General features: G+C 48.0%; 1 protein-coding gene across 1 annotated transcript in view; it reads right to left on the bottom strand.

The window, feature by feature from the left end:
- LOC106580885 (delta and Notch-like epidermal growth factor-related receptor) overlaps positions 1–22,141 on the bottom strand; it is a 77,589-nt gene that overhangs the window by 24,090 nt on the left and 31,358 nt on the right. Inside the window, exons 2-7 of the mRNA XM_045703650.1 lie at positions 18,333–18,659; positions 18,002–18,099; positions 5,669–5,832; positions 3,172–3,320; positions 2,055–2,208; positions 1,129–1,242 (exon numbers count right to left, since the gene is read on the bottom strand). Of these exons, the coding sequence (XP_045559606.1) occupies positions 1,129–1,242; positions 2,055–2,208; positions 3,172–3,320; positions 5,669–5,832; positions 18,002–18,099; positions 18,333–18,659 (1,006 nt within the window). The remainder of the gene's footprint in view (positions 1–1,128; positions 1,243–2,054; positions 2,209–3,171; positions 3,321–5,668; positions 5,833–18,001; positions 18,100–18,332; positions 18,660–22,141) is intronic.

The following is a 22,141-nucleotide window of genomic DNA, read 5'->3' as shown; positions in this document are numbered from 1 at the left end:
CCGCTCCCACTCCTAGTGTGTTTGTGTATAAACAGAGGTAGAGGTGAGGAAAGGTTCCTCCTCATCACCCTCCACAGGATTCTCTGTCTGTCTGTCTGTCTGTCTGTCTGTCTGTCTGTCTGTCTGTCTGTCTGTCTGTCTGTCTGTCTGTCTGTCTGTCTGTCTGTCTGTCTGTCTGTCTGTCTGTCTGTCTGTCTGTCTGTCTGTCTGTCTGTCTGTCTGTCTGTCTGTCTGTCTGTCTGTCTGTCTGTCTGTCTGTCTGTCTGTCTGTCTGTCTGTCTGTCTGTCTGTCTGTCTGTCTGTCTGTCTGTCTGTCTGTGCAGTTTCCGCCCCCATTGTTGCACCACAACCATGATTTCTGTGAAAACAACCAAAGGGGGGAGGGGGGAAAAAAACTGCTGTGGATGGATAAAACAAATTCTGGTCGGCGTTCGTCCAACAGTGTTAGATTAATAATTTAATCCGAGTTGCGTTGTTAGCAGGACTGTGGCTCAGAACTCAGTGACCGCAGGGAATTGTACCTGCAATGTACCATCTTTTTTGGACCAGGTTTTACATTCATACCTCCGTTGTTTTATTAATGTGTTCGAAGAGGATTATTCCGGAATGGTTTCGCATGGCAGTGTCTGTGTGTGTGCATTTATAAAAAGTGTGGATTGGCATGCCCTTATTTAGGAGTGCTGTGTTTGTCAGAATTTTAGTTTTAGCGGGCGTAGACTTCCCATGTGGGGCAGAGAGCCGGTCGTTAGGGCTAGGAGGACTAATTAGACTAGTGGAGGAAGGTTTAAATTAAGCAACAGTCTGGCACAGATAAACACCGAGCAGGCACAGAAAGGAATGGCAGCAGAACTAGGATATCCTCACACACATATTCAGACTCACACACACAACACCAGACGCACGCCGAGACCAGGGAACCAGGAAAGTCCAACACACACAACCAGCTAATGAGGCTCTGAAAATAAAACGGATTAACAACGGGATATTGTGCAGTACATCCTTGCTATTGTGCATTGCTGTGGATCTGTACATATTATGGCAATAGATGGTCTGCACTCAGAGAATTGCTGTGCTATTGGTACTAGGGTACCTACTACCCTCAGGGCAGAGTTATGATAAAGTACCTACCCTCAGGACAGTAGCACCTGGGTCCAGCCAGGCTGCTGGAGCAGGTAGCCCCATTCCTGCAGGGCTGAGACAGGCAGTGGTCCACCTGCAACTGGCAAAGACCACCCTCGAACCCTGGAGCACCCAGACGAAACACAGTGTCACATAGCATTAAACCTGAACACACACAGAAGGAGCCAAACATACACCCGCAACTCTTACGCACTGACATGCAAACCATCCAACTATCGCTATAACAAGAACACACACACAGGCCACCCTATGTCTCACACTTCCCTATGACTGTCTATCTTCATTAACTCATCAGGTCAATTCAAAACAGAACACTCACTCTTCCAAGAACAAGTCAACAAGTCCTGCATCTAGCCAATTACCCCCAACCTTACTACCCATCAGTCATGTAGTGTGGCTTCCACATTGCTTTAGATGAGCCTGTGAGAACCCACTGCACTCAGTCTGTCTGTCAGGCAGGCATACCACCACAGCCCTGTAATCACTCTTCTCTAATAAGATGTGGCTGGCCATCAACAACAGCTCCAGCCTCTGCTTCTATAACAAGGCAATTATCCTCTCAGGTGGATCAAAGCTGCCCTCACTGGTCCGGGCCCCAAATATATCTAATTGACAAGTTGAAAGGGTTCATTCTTCTCTGCGTCCCCTATTTCATTTGGAGACACTCACACACGCAGGCCTCAGGAGGTTGGTGGCACCTTAATTGAGGAGAAAGGCTCGTGGTAATGACTGGAGCGGAATAGGTGGAATGGTATCAAATACATCAAACACATGGCTTGCAGGTGTTTGATGCCATTCTCTTTGCTCCATTCTGGCCATCACTATGAGCTGTACTCCCCTCAGCAGCCTCCTGTGATGCACGCACATACGCATGTACACACAGACACACACACACACAAACACACAGTAGTTACCTGGAGGGCAGATACAAGTGAAGTTGCGGCCCTCGTCCCCCTGCCTCAGGTCACTACAGATGGCGTAGTTCTGGCAGGGCCTGAGGTGGCAGGCATCAAACTCCTCACAGAAGATTCCAGAGTAACCATTCTCACACTCACAGAAGAAGGTGCTCTGGAGGTCAGAGGGGTGGGTCACTGTCACACACTGACTGACTAAAGGTACCAAAACTAGTGCCAGTTTCTCGCAACCACATGACCTGACCAGGATAAACTCTTGGCTCTATATGTGACTAGTATAGGGGTTCATTTGATGAGAAGAAAAACTGATGAGACTGAGTGGTCAGATAACATTGTGGAACATTCTAAGCATAATGCTCAACACTTTGTCTATCACTGGGATGGTTCTGGTTACTGGGGCTACATGCGGCTCTATTGAGATGTACAACCCTGGGATTCTCTATTGTTAGTCCTCTAAACCCCACCGATGCCCTTTTCCTCCCAGCTCCCCAAAGTGTGGTGTGCTAAATCACCCTCTAACACTGCACCTGTAGGCGGGAGGGAAAGAGCTAGCAGGCCCTCAGTCTAACACGAGTCTCCTCTCTCCCCTCTCCCTTCCTCTCTTCTCCCTTTCTTCTTTTTTCTCCCTCTCTTCACTTCTCTTCTCTCTACTCCTCTCTGCAGCAGTCTACTCCTCTCTGCAGCAGTGATTATTCTGCTAACTGCAATGCCTCTATGGACCCAGGGAGCGGGGGAGCCCCAGGGAGCAGTAGGGATGCAGGACTTTATTATTAAGAACTCTGTCTCCATCCCACAATACATTTATATCTTTCTCTGTTCCCATGGCTATAAGACATGGTCTTTATTCTGTCTTACTTATCTTTTTCTCCACTCAGTCTCCTGTTGCTATGTTACCGCATAGTGTATCATCAAGACAATAGTGTCGCAGTCTTACAATATTCTGCTGAATTACAGCAATTACCTTCCAGTATATTGAGGGGGGAAATCAGTTTTCTGAATATTGAAAGTGACATGTTAAGCCTTAAAATAGTGTTCACAGGATCAAGCCCAAAGACAAGGGATTGATTCACCGACCCAAGGACAGGTGACATCACATATTTGACCCCTGACCTCTTACCACAGAGGGCTGGGTGATGCACTTCCCCTTCCCAGAGCATTGTGGGTCGCTGAAGCGGCTGCCAGGCTCCACACAGCTGCTGGCCTTCACTGTCAGATTGAGACGTAGGGTGACTTCCAAGCCACTGGGGGTGCCCACGCGCAGCACACCTACAACGGGAGAGAGAAAAAAACAAGATCAGTCAAAAAACATTTATTCTATCCTAAGATCCTAGCTGGTTCACCTTGATAAATATGAAAAGACTGATTAAATGTGAGCAATATTGAATATTGATAATGTAACTACAGAGAAAGGTAGGGGAGGTCAACATGGATGCAGGGACAGAGGCATTGTGTTTAGATAAGGTGCAGAGAGAAGAAATGGTTCCTTGCAAAGAAGATTATGGTCAAACGTGTCCGGTTCTACACAAGTTTGCTATCTTAACATCATCGTACGTAACATTGACCAGAACACCTTGTGTTTGACAAATGTTCTAGGAGGGGTTGCTTATGGATCATTGCCTAGAAAAGACACCTCTAGCTTCCATTGGAAAAGATAAATGTATTTCCCGGTTGACCAACTATTAGAGAAATGGAGAGGAAAAGGCCATGCTAGCAAATATGAATCAAAACCAAAATAGATTAGTTATTTATGTATCATGTGACACACAGCAGACTGCTACCAGAAGCCTCTATTTTAAAATAGCCTCAAAGTGAAGATTAACAGCCATTATTAGGGACCTGCTATGAGCCAATGAGGCGTGAGCAAAGCCAGGACGAGTCATTAACACAGCAAAGCCCTGCAGCCAATCAGGCGTCTATAAAAGCTGGTCCCCTAACACCTCACCATTTTCTGGTTAGGTCAGTCCAATAACGTCTGTTCCTCACAACACAAACTCACAAATGCAAAGTTACTGCTCTCTGATGCAGCACTCACATGCACACACACACACACACTTACGCTGCGTTTAGACAGGCAGCCCAATACTGATATTTTTTTCACTAATTGGTCTTTTGACCAATCACATCAGATCTTTTCACATCAGATCTTTTTCAGAGCTTAACTGATTGGTCAAAAGACTAATTAGTGAAGAAAAAAAAGATTAGAATTGGGCTGCCTGTCTAAATGCACACACACTGTAAAAAAAAAAAATTAACTCACAATTGTAAGGCAACCAACTGCAATATGATTGTACGTTTGCTCAACAAAATGTTCACACACAAACTTTTTGTTGTGAGTTTACTCAACAACACTTCTGCTGAGTAAATTCACAATCTTATTGCAGCTGGTTGCCTTACAATTGTGAGTTGATTCATATATATATATATATATATATATATATATATATATATATTTTACAATCCACTCTGCCACCATCATTATTTAATTCACACTAGTAGTCTCAGATGTACGAACATGTGGTACATGCGTGCACGAGTGGGAATGTGTGTGCACTTGTGCGTGTGTACTGCATGTTTTTGCATGTGAGACAGGTTATGTGAGATGCACACAAGCACACACACATCTCCACAGCAGCCTTGCTCTCAAGGACGTGACTAATTTATTATCCTGAGTCTTTGACTGGTAAACAACCAAACACAACGACAGAAAAACGACTCTCACTCTTTCTCTCTCCTTTTCTCTCTCTCTCTCTCTCTTTAATTCTCCCTCTCCTCCCTCACTCCAGACAGAGCCGCAGGATCTCAGGCGGAGTGTCTCCAGCCAGCTCAAGGTCAGTGGACAGACAGGCTGAGACCTAACACAGCAGTGTTGGTATGGAGACCACGCACAGGGGTCAAGTAGACAATTCACTAAAGGGAAGGACACCAATTACGACGCCACACCTGCTGGAATCCACCGAACCTTTAGACGTATGTTACTGTAACATTCCTCATTGAAAATAGACTTAACGATAAAATATGCAGAAAAATAACAAACCTGAATTCCAGAGCCAAGTGTTTATGTACGCCAGCCCAATACAAATGAGACATTATCATACTGTTTATGAATTGTATGGATATTGCGTTCTTGATGGACATTTCATGCAAATGACTGATCCAGACAACTCAGAACACTGCAGAGAATGTGAATGTTAGTATTGTAAACATGATGGAATACCATTCCATCCTATTCCCCAATGGGCTTGTTTGATCAGGGGCGTATGTCTCTGACTTTGAGGTACCTTATACCAATAAACTACAAGTGTCTTATAAATAGAAATATGTATAATATGCACTTTTATCACTATATGTGCTATGCAAAGATTCATTCCATTGGAGTTGAAGATAGCCATCTCTAACGCAAAATACAGTTGGCACCAATGACAGGTTTGGCAGTATGGAAGTGATAGCGCCATAGCACCTGTACATTTCCACCAAATGGACAGACAGAATAAAGTGACCTATATTCCTACATATGCTTTATAACAGTTGTATGAGGTGGGGGGAAATCTTCTGTTCCACATAGGAACAGACAGGATTACGTAAGTAAGTAAATTGAGATGGAGGAGGGGCCTTACTGAGAAAGTAGTTGTGTCCAAGGGGGAGGGAGTGGTCAGGGACCACCAGTCCATCTGAGGCCTGCTGGAACCACATGATGGTCCCCTCCACCAAGGAGGAACGCTGGAAACCATCCTCTCCAACACGCCAAAGGACGGGCGCTCCACTCACATTCACTACGATCCTGAAGAGAGAGGGAGAGGAGAGGGGGGATGGAGTGTGAGAGAGAAAGAGAGAGTCCTCGAAGCCAAACACTTTTGTTACCAGCCTGCTACAGTGCGTTCAGAAAGTATTCATATCCCTTCATTTATTCCACATTTAGTTGTGTTACAGACAGAATTCCAAATTGATTAAAAATACACATAATTCCCCATAATGACAAAGTGAAAACATGTTTTTTGAAAAATGTATTACAAATTAAATACAGAAATATCTGATTTACATAAGTATTCACAACCTTTGCTTTGACACTCCAAATTGAGCACCCTTTGCCTTGATGACAGCTTTGCACAGTCTTGGCATTCTCTCAACCAGCTTCACCTGGAATGATTTTCCAACAGTCTTGAAGGAGTTCCCACATATGCTGAGCACTTGTTGGCTGCTTTTCATTCACTCTGCCGTCCAACTCATCCCAAACCATTTCAATTAGGTTGAGGTCGGGTTATTGTGGAGGCCAGGTTATCTGATGCAGCTTGGAGGTGTGTTGGGTTCTGTTGAAAAACAAATTATATTCCCACAAAGCGCAAACCAGATGGGACGGCTTATCGCTGTAGAATGCTGTGGTAGCCATGCTGGTTAAGTGTGCCTTGAATTCTAAATAAATCACAGACAGTGTCACCAGCAAAGCACACCCACACCATCACACCTCCTCCTCCATGCTTCACGGTGGGAACCACACATGCGGAGATGATCCGTTCACCTAATCTGCGTCTCACAAAGACACGGCGGTTGGAACCAAAAATCTCAAATTTGGACTCATCAGACCAAAGGACAGATTTCCACCGGTCTAATGTCAACTGCTCGTGTTTCTTGGCCCAAGCAAGTCTCTTCTTCTAAATGGTGTCCTTTAGTAGTGATTTCTTTGCAGCAATTCTACCACGAAGGCCTGATTCAAGCAGTCGCCTCTGAACTGTTGATGTTGAGATGTCTCTGTTACTTGAACTCTGTGAAGCATTTATTTGGGCTGCAATTTCTGAGGTTGGTAACTCTAATGAACTTATCCTCTACAGCAGAGGTAACTCTGGGTCTTCCTTTCCTGTGGCGGTCCTCATGAGAGACAGTTTCATTATAGCGCTTGATGGTTTTTGCGACTGCACTTGAAGAAACTTTCAAAGTTTATGAACATTTCTGGATTGACTGACCTTCATGTCTTAAAGAAATGGTGGACTGTCATTTCTCTTTGCTTATTTGAGCTGTTATTGACACAACTGATTGACTCAAACGCATTAAGAAGGAAATAAATTCCACAAATTAACTTTTAACAACGCACACCTGCTAATTGAAATGCATTCCAGGAGACTACCTCATGAAGCTGGTTGAGAGAATGCCAAGAGTGTGCAAAGCTGTAATCAAGGCAAAGGAGGGCTACTACTCGCATACCCCGAGAGCATCTGGTCAGCGGGGTGGTGGCACTGGAATCCTCATCTCTCCCAAGTGGACATTCTCTCTTTCTCCCCTGACCCATCTGTCTATCTCCTCATTTGAATTCCATGCTGTCACAGTCACTAGCCCATTCAAGCTTAACATCCTTATCATTTATCGCCCTCCAGGTTCCCTTGGAGAGTTCACCAATGAGCTTGACGCCTTGATAAGTTCCTTTGCCGAGGATGGCTCACCCCTCACAGTTCTGGGTGACTTTAACCTCCCTACGTCTACCTTTGACTCATTTTTCTCTGCCTCCTTCTTTCCACTCCTCTCCTCTTTTGACCTCACCCTCTCACCGTCCCCCCTACTCACAAGGCAGGCAATACGCTTGACCTCATCTTTACTAGATGCTGTTCTTCTACTAATCTCACTGCAACTCCCCTCCAAGTCTCCGACCACTACCTTGTATCCTTTTCCCTCTCGCTCTCCTCCAACACTACTCACTCTGCCCCTACTCAGATGGTATTGCGCCGTCGCAACCTTCGCTCTCTCTCTCCTGCTACTCTTTCCTCTTCCATCCTATCATCTCTTCCCTCTGCTCAATCCTTCTCCAACCAATCTCCTGATTCTGCCTCCTCAACCCTCCTCTCCTCCCTTTCTGCATCCTTTGACTCTCTATGTCCCCTATCCTCCCGGCCGGCTCGGTCCTCCCCTCCTGCTCCGTGGCTTGACGACTCATTGCGAGCTCACAGAACAGGGCTCCGGGCAGCCGAGCGGAAATGCAGGAAAACTAGCCTCCCTGTGGACCTGGCATCTTTTCACTCCCTCCTCTCTATATTTTCTTCCTCTGTTTCTGTTGCTAAAGCCACTTTCTACCACTCTAAATTCCAAGCATCTGCCTCTAACCCTAGGAAGCTCTTTGCCACCTTCTCCTCCCTCCTGAATCCCCCCCCCCCCTCTCTGCGTATGACTTTGTCAACCATTTTGAAAAGAAGGTTGACGACATTCGATCCTCGTTTGTTAAGTCAAACGACACCGGTGGTCCTGCTCACGTTGCCCTACCCTATGCTTTGACCTCTTTCTCCCCTCTCTCTCCAGATGAAATCTTGCGACTTGTGACGGCCGGCCGCCCAACAACCTGCTCGCTTGACCCTATCCCCTCCTCTCTTCTCCAGACCATTTCCGGAGACCTTCTCCCCTACCTCATCTCGCTCATCAACTCATCCTTGACCGCTGGCTACGTCCCTTCCATCTTCAAGAGAGCGAGAGTTGCACCCCTTCTCAAAAAACCTACACTCGATCCCTCTGATGTCAACAACTACAGACCAGTATCCCTTCTTTCTTTTCTCTCCAAAACTCTTGAGCGTGCCGTCCTTGGCCAGCTCTCTTGCTATCTCTCTCAGAATGACCTTCTTGATCCAAATCAGTCAGGTTTCAAGACTGGTCATTCAACTGAGACTGCTCTTCTCTGTGTCATGGAGGCTCTCCGCACTGCTAAAGCTAACTCTCTCTCCTCTGCTCTCATCCTTCTAGACCTATCTGCTGCCTTTGATACTGTGAACCATCAGATCCTCCTCTCCACCCTCCGAGTTGGGCATCTCTGGCGCGGCTCACTCTTGGATTGTATCCTACCTGACAGGTCGCTCCTACCAGGTGGCGTGGCGAGAATCCGTCTCCGCACCACGTGCTCTCACCACTGGTGTCCTCCAGGGCTCAGTTCTAGGCCCTCTCCTATTCTCGCTATACACCATGTCACTTGGCTCTGTCATATCCTCACATGGTCTCTCCTATCATTGCTACGCAGACGACACACAATTAATCTTCTCCTTTCCCCCTTCTGATAACCAGGTGGCGAATCGCATCTCTGCATGTCTGGCAGACATATCAGCGTGGATGACGGATCACCACCTCAAGCTGAACCTCGGCAAGACGGAGCTGCTCTTCCTCCCGGGGAAGGACTGCCCGTTCCATGATCTCGCCATCACGGTTGACAACTCCATTGTGTCCTCCTCCCAGAGTGCTAAGAGCCTTGGCGTGACCCTGGACAACACCCTGTCGTTCTCTGCTAACATCAAGGCGGTGACCCGATCCTGTAGGTTCATGCTCTACAACATTCGCAGAGTACGACCCTGCCTTACACAGGAAGCGGCGCAGGTCCTAATCCAGGCACTTGTCATATCCCGTCTGGATTATTGCAACTCGCTGCTGGCGGGGCTCCCTGCCTGTGCCATTAAACCCCTACAACTCATCCAGAACGCCGCAGCCCGTCTGGTGTTCAACCTTCCCAAGATCTCTCACGTCACCCCGCTCCTCCGCACACTCCACTGGCTTCCAGTTGAAGCTCGCATCTGCTACAAGACCATGGTGCTTGCCTACGGAGCTGTGAGGGGAACGGCACCTCCGTAACTTCAGGCTCTGATCAGTCCCTACACCCAAAGAAGGGCACTGCGTTCATCCACCTCTGGCCTGCTCGCCTCCCTACCTCTGCGGAAGCACAGTTCCCGCTCAGCCCAGTCAAAACTGTTCGCTGCTCTGGCACCCCAATGGTGGAACAAGCTCCCTCACGACGCCAGGACAGCGGAGTCAATCACCACCTTCCGGAGACACAAAGTAATCCTTCTAACCCCCCCCCCCACAATTTTTTTTTTTTTTATAAAAATAGATATAGATGTACTATTGTAAAGTGGTTGTTCCACTGGATATCATAAGGTGAATGCACCAATTTGTAAGTCGCTCTGGATAAGAGCGTCTGATAAATGACGTAAATGTAAATGTACTTTGAAGAATCCCAAATATAAAATATATTTTCATTTGTTTAACACTTTTTAGGTTACTACATGATTCCATATGTGTTATTTCATAGTTTTGTTGTAGTTAGTTTTGATTGTTCTACATTGTAGAAAAAATGTAAAAATAAAGAAAAACCCTGGAATGAGTAGGTTTGTTCAAACGTTTGACTGGTACTATATGTAAATTAGATATTTCTGTATTTTATTTTCAATACATTTGTTTTCACTTTTTCACTATGGGGTATTGTGTGTAGATGCATGAGAACACAACAAAATGTCACATAAGTCAAGGGATATGAATACCTTCTGAAGGCACTGTATACATTTTATTAGACACACAAACCCCCATGCTAGTAGGATGGAATGGTGGACATGAGTAATGCCTGGTCCTGTCTGTCTCAGTGGGGGTACTATACTGCTTACTGTGGTGACTGTACAGCTCTGAAGGCGAGGGAGTAGAGGTATGACTGCTGTGGTCAAGGGCCATTACTCATCTAACTTTGGGCCAATTACTGGAAGAGAGAGTCTCTCTGCACAGACAGACAGTGTCAGCAAAGCAGATGCGCACCAACTCAACACAAGACCAGCTACACTCCCAGACTCCTCCCACTGGCTGAGTCACTCACAGATAAATAAACACACACAGGTAAGTAAGTAAGTATTGACCTTTCAAAAGCTTTTGATAGCATTGAGCACCATTTTTTGTTGTTGCATAAATTACAAACTTATGGCCTTCGAAATAAAGCCCTCAACTGGTTTAGGAGTGTGACGATCATCGTAAGGAGTAGACCAAGGTGCAGCGTGTTGAGTGCTCATGATAAATATTTATTATACTCAGAACACTATAGAAAACAATAAACAATGAAACACGAACGTCACGTCCTGCAGGCTTCACTGAGCAATACAAAAACAAGATCCCACAACTAAAGGTGGAAAAAAGGGCTGCCTAAGTATGATTCCTAATCAGAGACAACGATAAACAGCTGCCTCTGATTAGGAACCACACTCGGCTCAACACAAAGAAATAGAAAACATAGAAAGGCATAGAATGCCCACCCCACATCACACCCTGACCTAACCCAAAAAAGATAAAATAAACGGCAATCTAAGGTCAGGGAGTGACAGTACCCCCCCCCAAAGGTGCGGACCTGAACCTATAGGGGAGGGTCCAGGTGGGCATCTACTGTTGGTGGCAGCTCTGGTTCGGGGCATAGCCCCCACTCCGCCCGCTGATCCCTCCGCTTTTGTGTCTCCGGAGGGACCAGACCGTGGATCATCGCCGGAGGCTCAGAACCTGAAACCCCCGCTGGAGGTTCTGGACTGCCAACCGCCGCTGGAGACTCCGGACTGCCAACCGCCGCTGGAGACTCCGGGCTGCAGGCCGCCGCTGAAGACTCCGGGCTGCAGGCCGCCGCTGAAGACTCCGGGCTGCAGGCCGCCGCTGAAGACTCCGGGCTGCAGGCCGCCGCTGAAGACTCCGGGCTGCAGGCCGCCGCTGAAGACTCCGGGCTGCAGGCCGCCGCTGAAGACTCCGGGCTGCAGGCCGTCTCAGGAGGTTCCGGGCTGCAGTCCGTCTCAGGAGGTTCCGGGCTGCAGTCCGTCTCAGGAGGTTCCGGGCTGCAGTCCGTCTCAGGAGGTTCCGGGCTGCAGTCCGTCTCAGGAGGTTCCGAGCTGCAGTCCGTCTCAGGAGGTTCCGGACTGCAGTCCGTCTCAGGAGGTTCCGGACTGCAGTCCGTCTCAGGAGGTTCCGGACTGCAGTCCGTCTCAGGAGGTTCCGGACTGCAGTCCGTCTCAGGAGGTTCCGGACTGCAGTCCGTCTCAGGAGGTTCCGGACTGCAGTCCGTCTCAGGAGGTTCCGGACTGCAGTCCGTCTCAGGAGGTTCCTGACTGTAGGCCGTCTCAGGAGGTTCCGGACCGGGGACCGTCCATGCCATGGATCATCTCTGCAGGCTCCGCGCCATGGATCACCACTGGAGGCTTTGTGCCATGGATCATCACTGGAGGCTCCGTGCCATGGATTATCACTGGAGGCTTCGTGCCATGGATCATCTCTACAGGCTTCTTTCCATGGATTATCCCTACAGGCTCCGGGCCATGGATCATCACTGGAGGCTTCGTACGTTGAGCCGGAATAGGTCTCACCGGACTAGGGCACGTCACTGGAGGCTCCGGACTGGGGAACGTCGCTGAGAGTTCTGGACTAGGGAACGTCGCAGGAGGCCGGGTGCTCATGATAAATATGTATTATTATACTCAGAACACTATACAAAACAGTAAACAAAGAAACACGAATGTCACGTTCTGCAGGCTTCACTGAGCAATACAAAAACAAGATCCCACAACTAAAGGTGGAAAAAAGGGCTGCCTAAGTATGATTCCTAATCAGAGACAATGATAAACAGCTGCCTCTGATTAGGAACCACACTCGGCTCAACACAAAGAAATAGAAAACATAGAAAGGCATAGAATTCCCACCCCACATCACACCCTGACCTAACCCCAAAAAGATCAAATAAACGGCAATCTAAGGTCAGGGCGTGACAAGGACTTACTTAGTTAATAGGAAACTGTTTTGTGGAACAGCACAGTTTTGGAGTTCAAGAACGTGCCCTGTTGGGATTCCTCAAGGTTTGATCCTTGGCCCATAGCTTTTTTTTAAATTGATGTTAATGACAATTTTGATTGTGTACATTTTATATTGTTTGCTGATGAGACCAACATCTTTCTGTCTGATAAAGATGGTCAGAAATTGATCGTTAAAATGAATTTGTAATTAAAAAAAATTGGATGACTGGTTTAAAGCAAATAAGCTGTCTTTTTAAATTAGGGCAGTCAACGTTAGTGAGTTAATAATGCATTTATGCGCTACATGTTTATCGGCTTACATTTTTTTTTACACCGTTAATCGCGTCTCCATTTCTTCACCATACGGAAACTTTTAAGAGTAAGTGTTTCCGTAACGGACCTGTCACGGCCTATCTGTGTAAAGTTATCTGAACAGTACAGATGGTTAGTTTTCATGACACTGTTGGACAAGTTGAAAAACTCTTTGTTCTTTGTGTCCATAGAGCCAGTAATGTTTTCCTGTAGTCACACTAATTTAGAATGCCTGAAGCTTTAACAGTACTTAAAGCTTTGTGTGTATGTCCTGTGCGCAAGTGTTCAACTTTTTCTCCCCAATTTCGATCTTGTCTCATCGCTGCAACTCCCCAACAGGCTCAGGCGAGGCAAAGGTCGAGTCATGCGTCCTCCGAAACATGACCCACCAAACCGCACTTTTTAACACCCGCTGCTTAACCCGGAAGACAGTTGCACCAATGTGTTGGAAGAAACACCATTCAAATGACGACCAAAGTCAGGCTGTAGGCACCTGGCCCGCCACAAGGAGTCGCTAGAGCACGATGAGCCAATTATAGTCCCCCTAGCCAAACCCTCCCCTAACCCGGATGACGCTGGACTTATTGTGCGCCGCCCTATGGGACTCCCGGTCACAGCCGGTTGTGACACAGCCTGGGATCGAACCCGGGTCTGTAGTGACACCTCAAGCACCGTGATGCTGTGCTTTAGACTGCTGCGCCACTTGAGAGGCCCACTACTTGTTATTTTTTATTGGACTTTTTTAATTATTGATAGTGATTATTGTACTGCAATGTTGAGGGAGCTAGCACACAAGCATTTCACAGCACCTTTTATACAAGCTGTAAACTGTGTATGTGACGAATACAATTTGATTTTAAATAAGTAAACAAACAATCTCTCTCTCATTTTCCATTCAGCCTCTTTCTCATTGTTATTCCTAAAGTGATGTCACTTTCAGTTTGTGTGTGTGTGTGTGTGTGTGTGTGTGTGTGTGTGTGTGTGTGTGTGTGTGTGTGTGTGTGTGTGTGTGTGTGTTTGTGTGTTTGTGTGTGTGTGCGCGCGTCTGCATGTGAGCTCGCATGCATGCAGGCACTATCAGTAATTAGCACACATCACACCAACACAACACAAAAACTAGATTTGCCTACAGCTAAGAGCGGAGACTGTTATGCTGATAAAGTCCTCTTATGTTTCCACTCTCCCGTCATTTAAAAGAGACACTATACATTGACCACTTTGCATGACCAATAAAGGACATTTATGATGCTTGCTTAAATCAGAACACATTGCAGTCAGGCACTATACTTGGGCAACACAATAGAGGTAATTTGCTACCATCGGGGGTTGCTGACGGAATAATAAAAGACTGCAAGTTCCATGTAAATGACACAGGACGATAATCATAAGACAATGATCTCAAGGGAAGACAGATGTAGTGCAGTCTCCAGTGTGGTTTTATGTAGAACTACAGTTCACTTGGGAGAGAGGGAGAGGATAGAATAAACAGGGGAGAGAGAGAGAGCTTAGGTTAAACAGGGGAGAGAGGGAGGGAGGGAGAGGTTAGGATAAACGGGAGAGAGGGAGAGGTTATGATAAACAGGGGAGGGAGGGAGGGAGGGAGGGAGGGAGGGAGGGAGGGAGGGAGGGAGGGAGGGAGGGAGGGAGGGAGGGAGGGAGGGAGGGAGGGGTTATGATAAACAGGGGAGGGAGGGAGAGGTTATGATAAACAGGGGAGGGAGGGAGAGGTTATGATAAACAGGGGAGGGAGGGAGAGGTTATGATAAACAGGGGAGGGAGGGAGAGGTTATGATAAACAGGGGAGGGAGAGAGAGGTTATGATAAACAGGGGAGGGAGGGAGAGGTTATGATAAACAGGGGAGAGAGGGAGAGGTTATGATAAACAGGGGAGGGAGGGAGAGGTTATGATAAACAGGGGAGGGAGGGAGAGGTTATGATAAACAGGGGAGAGAGGGAGAGGTTATGATAAACAGGGGAGGGAGGGAGAGGTTAGGATAAACAGGGGAGGGAGGGAGAGGTTATGATAAACAGGGGAGAGGGAGAGGTTATGATAAACAGGGGAGGGAGGGAGGGAGGGAGGGAGGGAGAGGTTATGATAAACAGGGGAGGGAGGGAGAGGTTATGATAAACAGGGGAGGGAGGGAGAGGTTAGGATAAACAGGGGAGGGAGGGAGAGGTTAGGATAAACGGGAGAGAGGGAGAGGTTAGGTTAAACAGGGGAGAGAGGGAGGGAGGGAGGGAGAGGTTAGGATAAACAGGGGAGGGAGAGAGAGGTTATGATAAACAGGGGAGAGAGGGAGAGGTTATGATAAACAGGGGAGAGAGGGAGGGAGGGAGAGGTTAGGATAAACGGGAGGGAGGGAGAGGTTAGGATAAACAGGGGAGGGAGGGACAGGTTATGATAAACAGGAGAGAGGGAGAGGTTATGATAAACGGGAGAGAGGGAGAGGTTAGGTTAAACAGGGGAGAGAGGGAGGGAGGGAGGGAGAGGTTAGGATAAACGGGAGAGAGGGAGAGGTTATGATAAACAGGGGAGAGAGGGAGAGGTTATGATAAACAGGGGAGAGAGGGAGGGAGGGAGCGGTTAGGATAAACAGGGGAGGGAGAGGTTATGATAAACAGGGGAGAGAGGGAGGGAGGGAGAGGTTATGATAAACAGGGGAGAGAGGGAGAGGTTATGATAAACAGGGGAGGGAGGGAGAGGTTATGATAAACAGGGGAGAGAGGGAGAGGTTATGATAAACAGGGGAGGGAGGGAGAGGTTATGATAAACAGGGGAGGGAGGGAGAGGTTATGATAAACAGGGGAGGGAGGGAGAGGTTAGGATAAACAGGGGAGGGAGGGAGAGGTTAGGATAAACAGGGGAGGGAGGGAGAGGTTAGGATAAACGGGAGGGAGGGAGAGGTTAGGATAAACGGGAGAGAGGGAGAGGTTAGGTTAACCAGGGGAGAGAGGGAGAGGTTAGGTTAAACAGGGGAGAGAGGGAGGGAGGGAGAGGTTATGATAAACAGGGGAGAGAGGGAGAGGTTATGATAAACAGGGGAGAGAGGGAGAGGTTAGGTTAACCAGGGGAGAGAGGGAGAGGTTATGATAAACAGGGGAGGGAGGGAGAGGTTAGGTTAACCAGGGGAGAGAGGGAGAGGTTATGATAAACAGGGGAGGGAGGGAGAGGTTATGATAAACAGGGGAGGGAGGGAGAGGTTAGGTTAACCAGGGGAGAGAGGGAGAGGTTATGATAAACAGGGGAGGGAGGGAGAGGTTATGATAAACAGGGGAGGGAGGGAGAGGTTATGATAAACAGGGGAGGGAGGGAGAGGTTATGATAAACAGGGGAGGGAGGGAGAGGTTATGATAAACAAGGGAGAGAGGGAGGGAGGGAGCGGTTAGGATAAACAGGGGAGAGAGGGAGGGAGGGAGAGGTTAGGATAAACAGGGGAGAGAGGGAGGGAGGGAGAGGTTAGGATAAACGGGAGAGTGGGAGAGGTTATGATAAACAGGGGAGAGAGGGAGAGGTTAACCAGGGGAGAGAGGGAGAGGTTATGATAAACAGGGGAGAGAGGGAGGGAGGGAGAGGTTAGGATAAACGGGAGAGAGGGAGAGGTTATGATAAACAGGGGAGAGAGGGAGAGGTTATGATAAACGGGAGAGAGGGAGAGATTAGGTTAACCAGGGGAGAGAGGGAGAGGTTATGATAAACAGGGGAGGGAGGGAGAGGTTAGGATAAACAGGGGAGGGAGAGAGAGGTTATGATAAACAGGGGAGGGAGGGAGAGGTTATGATAAACAGGGGAGGGAGGGAGAGGTTATGATAAACAGGGGAGAGAGGGAGAGGTTATGATAAACAGGGGAGGGAGGGAGAGGTTATGATAAACAGGGGAGGGAGGGAGAGGTTATGATAAACAGGGGAGGGAGGGAGAGGTTATGATAAACAGGGGAGGGAGGGAGAGGTTATGATAAACAGGGGAGGGAGGGAGAGGTTATGATAAACAGGGGAGGGAGGGAGAGGTTATGATAAACAGGGGAGGGAGGGAGAGGTTATGATAAACAGGGGAGGGAGGGAGAGGTTATGATAAACAGGGGAGAGAGGGAGAGGTTATGATAAACAGGGGAGGGAGGGAGAGGTTATGATAAACAGGGGAGGGAGGGAGAGGTTATGATAAACAGGGGAGGGAGGGAGAGGTTATGATAAACAGGGGAGGGAGGGAGAGGTTATGATAAACAGGGGAGGGAGGGAGAGGTTATGATAAACAGGGGAGGGAGGGAGAGGTTATGATAAACACGGGAGGGAGAGAGAGGTTATGATAAACAGGGGAGGGAGGGAGAGGTTATGATAAACAGGGGAGGGAGGGAGAGGTTATGATAAACAGGGGAGAGAGAGAGAGGTTATGATAAACAGGGGAGAGAGGGAGGGAGGGAGAGGTTAGGATAAACAGGGGAGGGAGAGAGAGGTTAGGATAAACAGGGGAGGGAGAGAGAGGTTATGATAAACAGGGGAGAGAGGGAGGGAGGGAGCGGTTAGGATAAACAGGGGAGGGAGAGGTTATGATAAACAGGGGAGAGAGGGAGGGAGGGAGAGGTTAGGATAAACGGGAGAGAGGGAGAGGTTATGATAAACAGGGGAGAGAGGGAGAGGTTAACCAGGGGAGAGAGGGAGAGGTTATGATAAACAGGGGAGAGAGGGAGGGAGGGAGGGAGGGAGGGGGAAGGAGGGAGGGAGGGAGGGAGGGAGGGAGGGAGGGAGGGAGGGAGGGAGAGGTTAGGATAAACAGGGGAGGGAGGGAGAGGTTATGATAAACAGGGGAGAGAGGGAGGGAGGGAGGGAGGAGGGAGGGAGGGAGGGAGGGAGGGAGGGAGGGAGGGAGGGAGGGAGGGAGGGAGGGAGGGAGGGAGGGAGGGAGGGAGGGAGAGGTTAGGATAAACAGGGGAGGGAGGGAGAGGTTAGGATAAACAGGGGAGAGAGGGAGGGAGGGAGAGGTTAGGATAAACAGGGGAGAGAGGGAGGGGTTATGATAAACGGGAGAGAGGGAGGGAGGGCACTATACAAACACACACACATATATACACACACAGGAAGGTACCAGTACATGCAATACAGGGCTCTTACTTGACGGCAGTCTCTTCAGGCACCTCTAGAGAGAGAGTAAGAGTTCCAGAGGTCAGCTCACACAGCTCAGGACTCACACAGTGCAGTCCCTCCGTCACCTGCAACAGGAACACACACACATACACACATATGCATGCATGGACACACAGAGACACACATACACACAGGCACTCACATACATGGAAACACAAAGATACACACATGAGGCAGCAAGTGGATAAATGTAATTATTTTATAAGACAAATAAAGAAGTTCTGCGAACTCTGAACCTAGCTAGCTGGTCAGCTGGACTGTTGTGACTAATAGAGTACAGGTAGCATTCATCTCTGACCTGTTCTTTCTCCCACTGCACCACCAAGAGTCTCTGTCCAGCCTTAGGCTGCCACGGTTGCAGCGTCGGAGGTGCCTGCGTGGTGCTGGACACTGTTGTTGGCTGGGAGGGCTGAGTGGCGGTTGTGGGTGTGGCGGGTGTGGCCTGTTCGGGGGCAGGGGGTGTGGCAGGATCCCAGCTGGAGACAGGAAGCAGGTCCAAGGTGGCCTGCTCACACTTCTCCCCCTCGTACCCCTCGCTGCACTCGCAGGTGTACTCCTCGCTCTCACCACTGCGGCTACAGTTGCCATGGAAACATGGGCTGTTGGCACAGGGGTCTGTGAAAAACTGACAACACAAAGAGGAAAGGGAAAATGGCTATAGATGACATGGGAAACGAAACGCCAATTTCAGACTCAATATTCGTTGTATATAAACCACTGTATATAATGGATGCATCTGAAATGACAACCTTTCCTCCATAGGGCACTGCTTTTGACCAGAGCTCTTTCCTGTCCACTATGCCTTCATCTCAAATTACACCTTTTACAACCACTACTTCACAGGACTCTGGTCAAAAGTAGTACACTACATAGGGAATAGGGTGTCAATCGAGACATTGGCTGTATCCTCACTATTCTGTAACAGCCATCACCATTGGCTCAGAGGATTCTCCCCTTGTCCATTATTAACACCTGGATGTTTATTACAACTTTTCCTGCTTAGGCTGCAAAACCAAGAGTGGCAAAGAATGCAATGTTCTACGGCAGTTTTATATTTGCAGCGCGTCTAAGGTAAGAGAGCTCAGTTTACCAGCCTAATCTCTCAAATCTAATTTTCATCCCTCTTCTCTCTTCCTTCATGTTCTTTTCCCTCTTTCTTGTCTTCTTTGCTTTTCACTCTCTCTCTACTTGCGAAAGCCTGTTGCAAATATGTCCATTTGTCACATGCTAGCTGTATTGTTCTTGTAAAGGCCACAACAAAATATACATTAATGCACAGTTATAAACAAATACTCAATCACGACCACAGGCTTCCCTGTTATGTCCATAAGTAATCAGAAATGTCCTACGAACGAACCTAGGGTTTGAACTCATATGTGCAACCAGAAGCTCAAGGTTCCTCAATATCACACACACATTACTTTAATGGACCCTGGCAATCTCTTTCATGCTGCTTTCTCCCATTAATAATTCACCATATTTGGAGAAAAAAAAACTCTTACAAAAGCGTTTGAAGGTGAGAGAAGATAAAGCTAAGTAGGTTCCAAGATGGCGTAGCAGTCGGACGTGTGTTTTGTCTTGTCCCGTCCTGTCCCGTGTAAATATCGTTTTCCTCTGGGGTTTTTCGTATATATTTCATATATATTTTAATCTCACTTTCCATCTACGGACTGAATATACTCTCCTGCAACCCGCCTCACCCAATGTGGTACGGATCTGCTATTTTATACTTTAGAACCGGAACCCCCATCAGAGACTAGCCAGCTAACTAGCTACTAGCTAGTAGTCAGTTAGCCACTGCTAGCGGTCATCACTGTTAACTCGGACATCTGCCAGCCTCAGCTCGGTCAACTCCTGCCAGTCTACACAGCGCGATATCAACCCAGAGCATATCGGACTACTTTTTCTCTCCCACATCTCCGGATTCCTATCGCAAGCTCTGAACCTTTACACCGGATCATCGCTGCTAGCTAGCTGCAAGCCGAGTGGCTACACCTGGCTAACGTCTCTGTCCCGAAGCAAGCACCAGTTAGCCTTGAGCAAGGCTCATCTCTCGGCTAGACGAGGAGGTCCACCAGCTAATTCTTGAGCTACAATACCTCTTTTGTGAATTGGCCTGGACCCTTTACTGCTGATACGGCGCCCCACCGATCCATCACGACTGGTCTGCCGACGTAATCATCCGAGGTGATTTCAACAGGCTCTTCCGTTGCGACGTCTGAATCGCCATGTCTCCAGCTCGCCTAGCATAGTAGAGACTATTAAATTGGCTCCCTGACTCACCTATTGCTACTCATTGGAACCTATGATCACTCGGCTACACATGCCTCTCCCTAATGTTAATATGCCTTGTCTATTGCTGTTTTGGTTAGTGATTATTGTCTTATTTCACTCTAGAGCCCCCAGCCCTGCCAATATGCCTTAGATAGCCCTTTTGTCCCACCCCCACACACGCGGTGACCTCACCTGGCTTAACTGGTGCCTCGAGAGACAAAACCTCTCTCATCATCACTCAATGCCTAGGTTTACCTCCACTGTACACAAATCCTACCATACCCTTGTCTGTACATTATGCCTTGAATCTATTCTTCCACGCCCAGAAATCTGCTCCTTGTACTCTCTGTTCCGAACGTACTAGACGACCAGTTCTTATAGCCTTTAGCCTTACCCTTATCCTACTCCTCCTCTGTTTATCTGGTGATGTAGAGGTTAACCCAGGCCCTGCAGCCCCCAGCACCACTCACATTCCCCAGACGCTCTAATTTGTTGACTTCTGTAACTATAAAAGCCTTGGTTTCATGCATGTTAACATCAGAAGCCTCCCCCCTTAGTTTGTTTTATTCAGCAAGCAGGCCTTTCAAACCGACCTGGCCTGGGTATCCTGGAAGGCTATCTTTTTCAAACAGAAATTTGAATCCTGTTATTTATCTTCTTGCTCTTTTGAACCCCAGTATCTCTACTTAAACATCATCATCTGCACATCTATCACTCCAGTGTTAATGCTAAATTGTAATTATTTCGCCTCTATGGCCTATTTATTGCCTTACCTCACTAATCTTCTACATTTGCACACACTGTACATAAACTCAGCATAAAAAGAAACATCCCATTTTCAGGACCCTGTCTTTCAAAGATAATTAGTAAAAATCCAAATAACTTCACAGCTGTTCACTGTAAAGGGTTTAAACACTGTTTCCCATTCTTGTTCAATAAAATACAATGACTGAACATGCACCTGTGGAACGGTCGTTAAGACACTAACAGCTTACAGACGGTAGGCAATTAAGATCACAGTTATGAAAACTTAGGACACTAAAGAGGCCTTTCTACTGACTCCGAAAAAAAACAAAAGAAAGATGTCCAGGGTCCCTGCCCATCTGCATGAACGTGCCTTAGGCATGCTGCAAGGAGGCATGAGGACTGCAGATGTGGCCAGGGCATAAATTGCAATGTCCATACTGTGAGACGCCTAAGACAGCGCTACAGGGAGACAGGACGGACAGCTGATTGTCCTCGCAGTGGCAGACCACATGTACAACACCTGCACAGGATCGGTATATCCAAACATCACACCTGCGGGACAGGTACAGAATGGCAACAACTGCCCGAGTTACACCAGGAATGCACAATCCCTCCATCAGTGCTCAGACTGTGCGCAATAGGCTGAAAGAGGCTGGACTGAGGGCTTGTAGGCCTGTTGTAAGGCATGTCCTCACCAGACATCACCGGCAACAATGTCGCCTATGGGCACAAACCCGTCGCTGGACCAGACAGGACTGGCAAAAAGTGCTCTTCACTGACAAGTCGCAGTTTTGTCTCACCAGGGGTGATGGTCGGATTCGTGTTTATCGTCGAAGGAATGAGCGTTACACCGAGGCCTGAACTCTGGAGCGGGATCGATATTGAGGTGGAGGGTCCGTTATGGTCTGGGGCGGTGTGTCACAGCATCATTGGACTGAGCTTGTTGTCATTGCAGGCAATCTCAATGCTGTGCGTTACAGGGAAGACATCCTCGTCCTTCATGTAGTACCCTTCCTGCAGGCTCATCCTGACATGAACCTCCAGAATGACAATGCCACCAGCCATACTGCTCGTTCTGTGTGTGAT

Source organism: Salmo salar, chromosome ssa20, assembly GCF_905237065.1.
Source record: "Salmo salar chromosome ssa20, Ssal_v3.1, whole genome shotgun sequence".
Lineage (NCBI taxonomy): Eukaryota > Metazoa > Chordata > Actinopteri > Salmoniformes > Salmonidae > Salmo > Salmo salar.
Note: the sequence above shows the minus strand (reverse complement) of the source record. Positions and strands in the feature narration are given on the sequence as shown.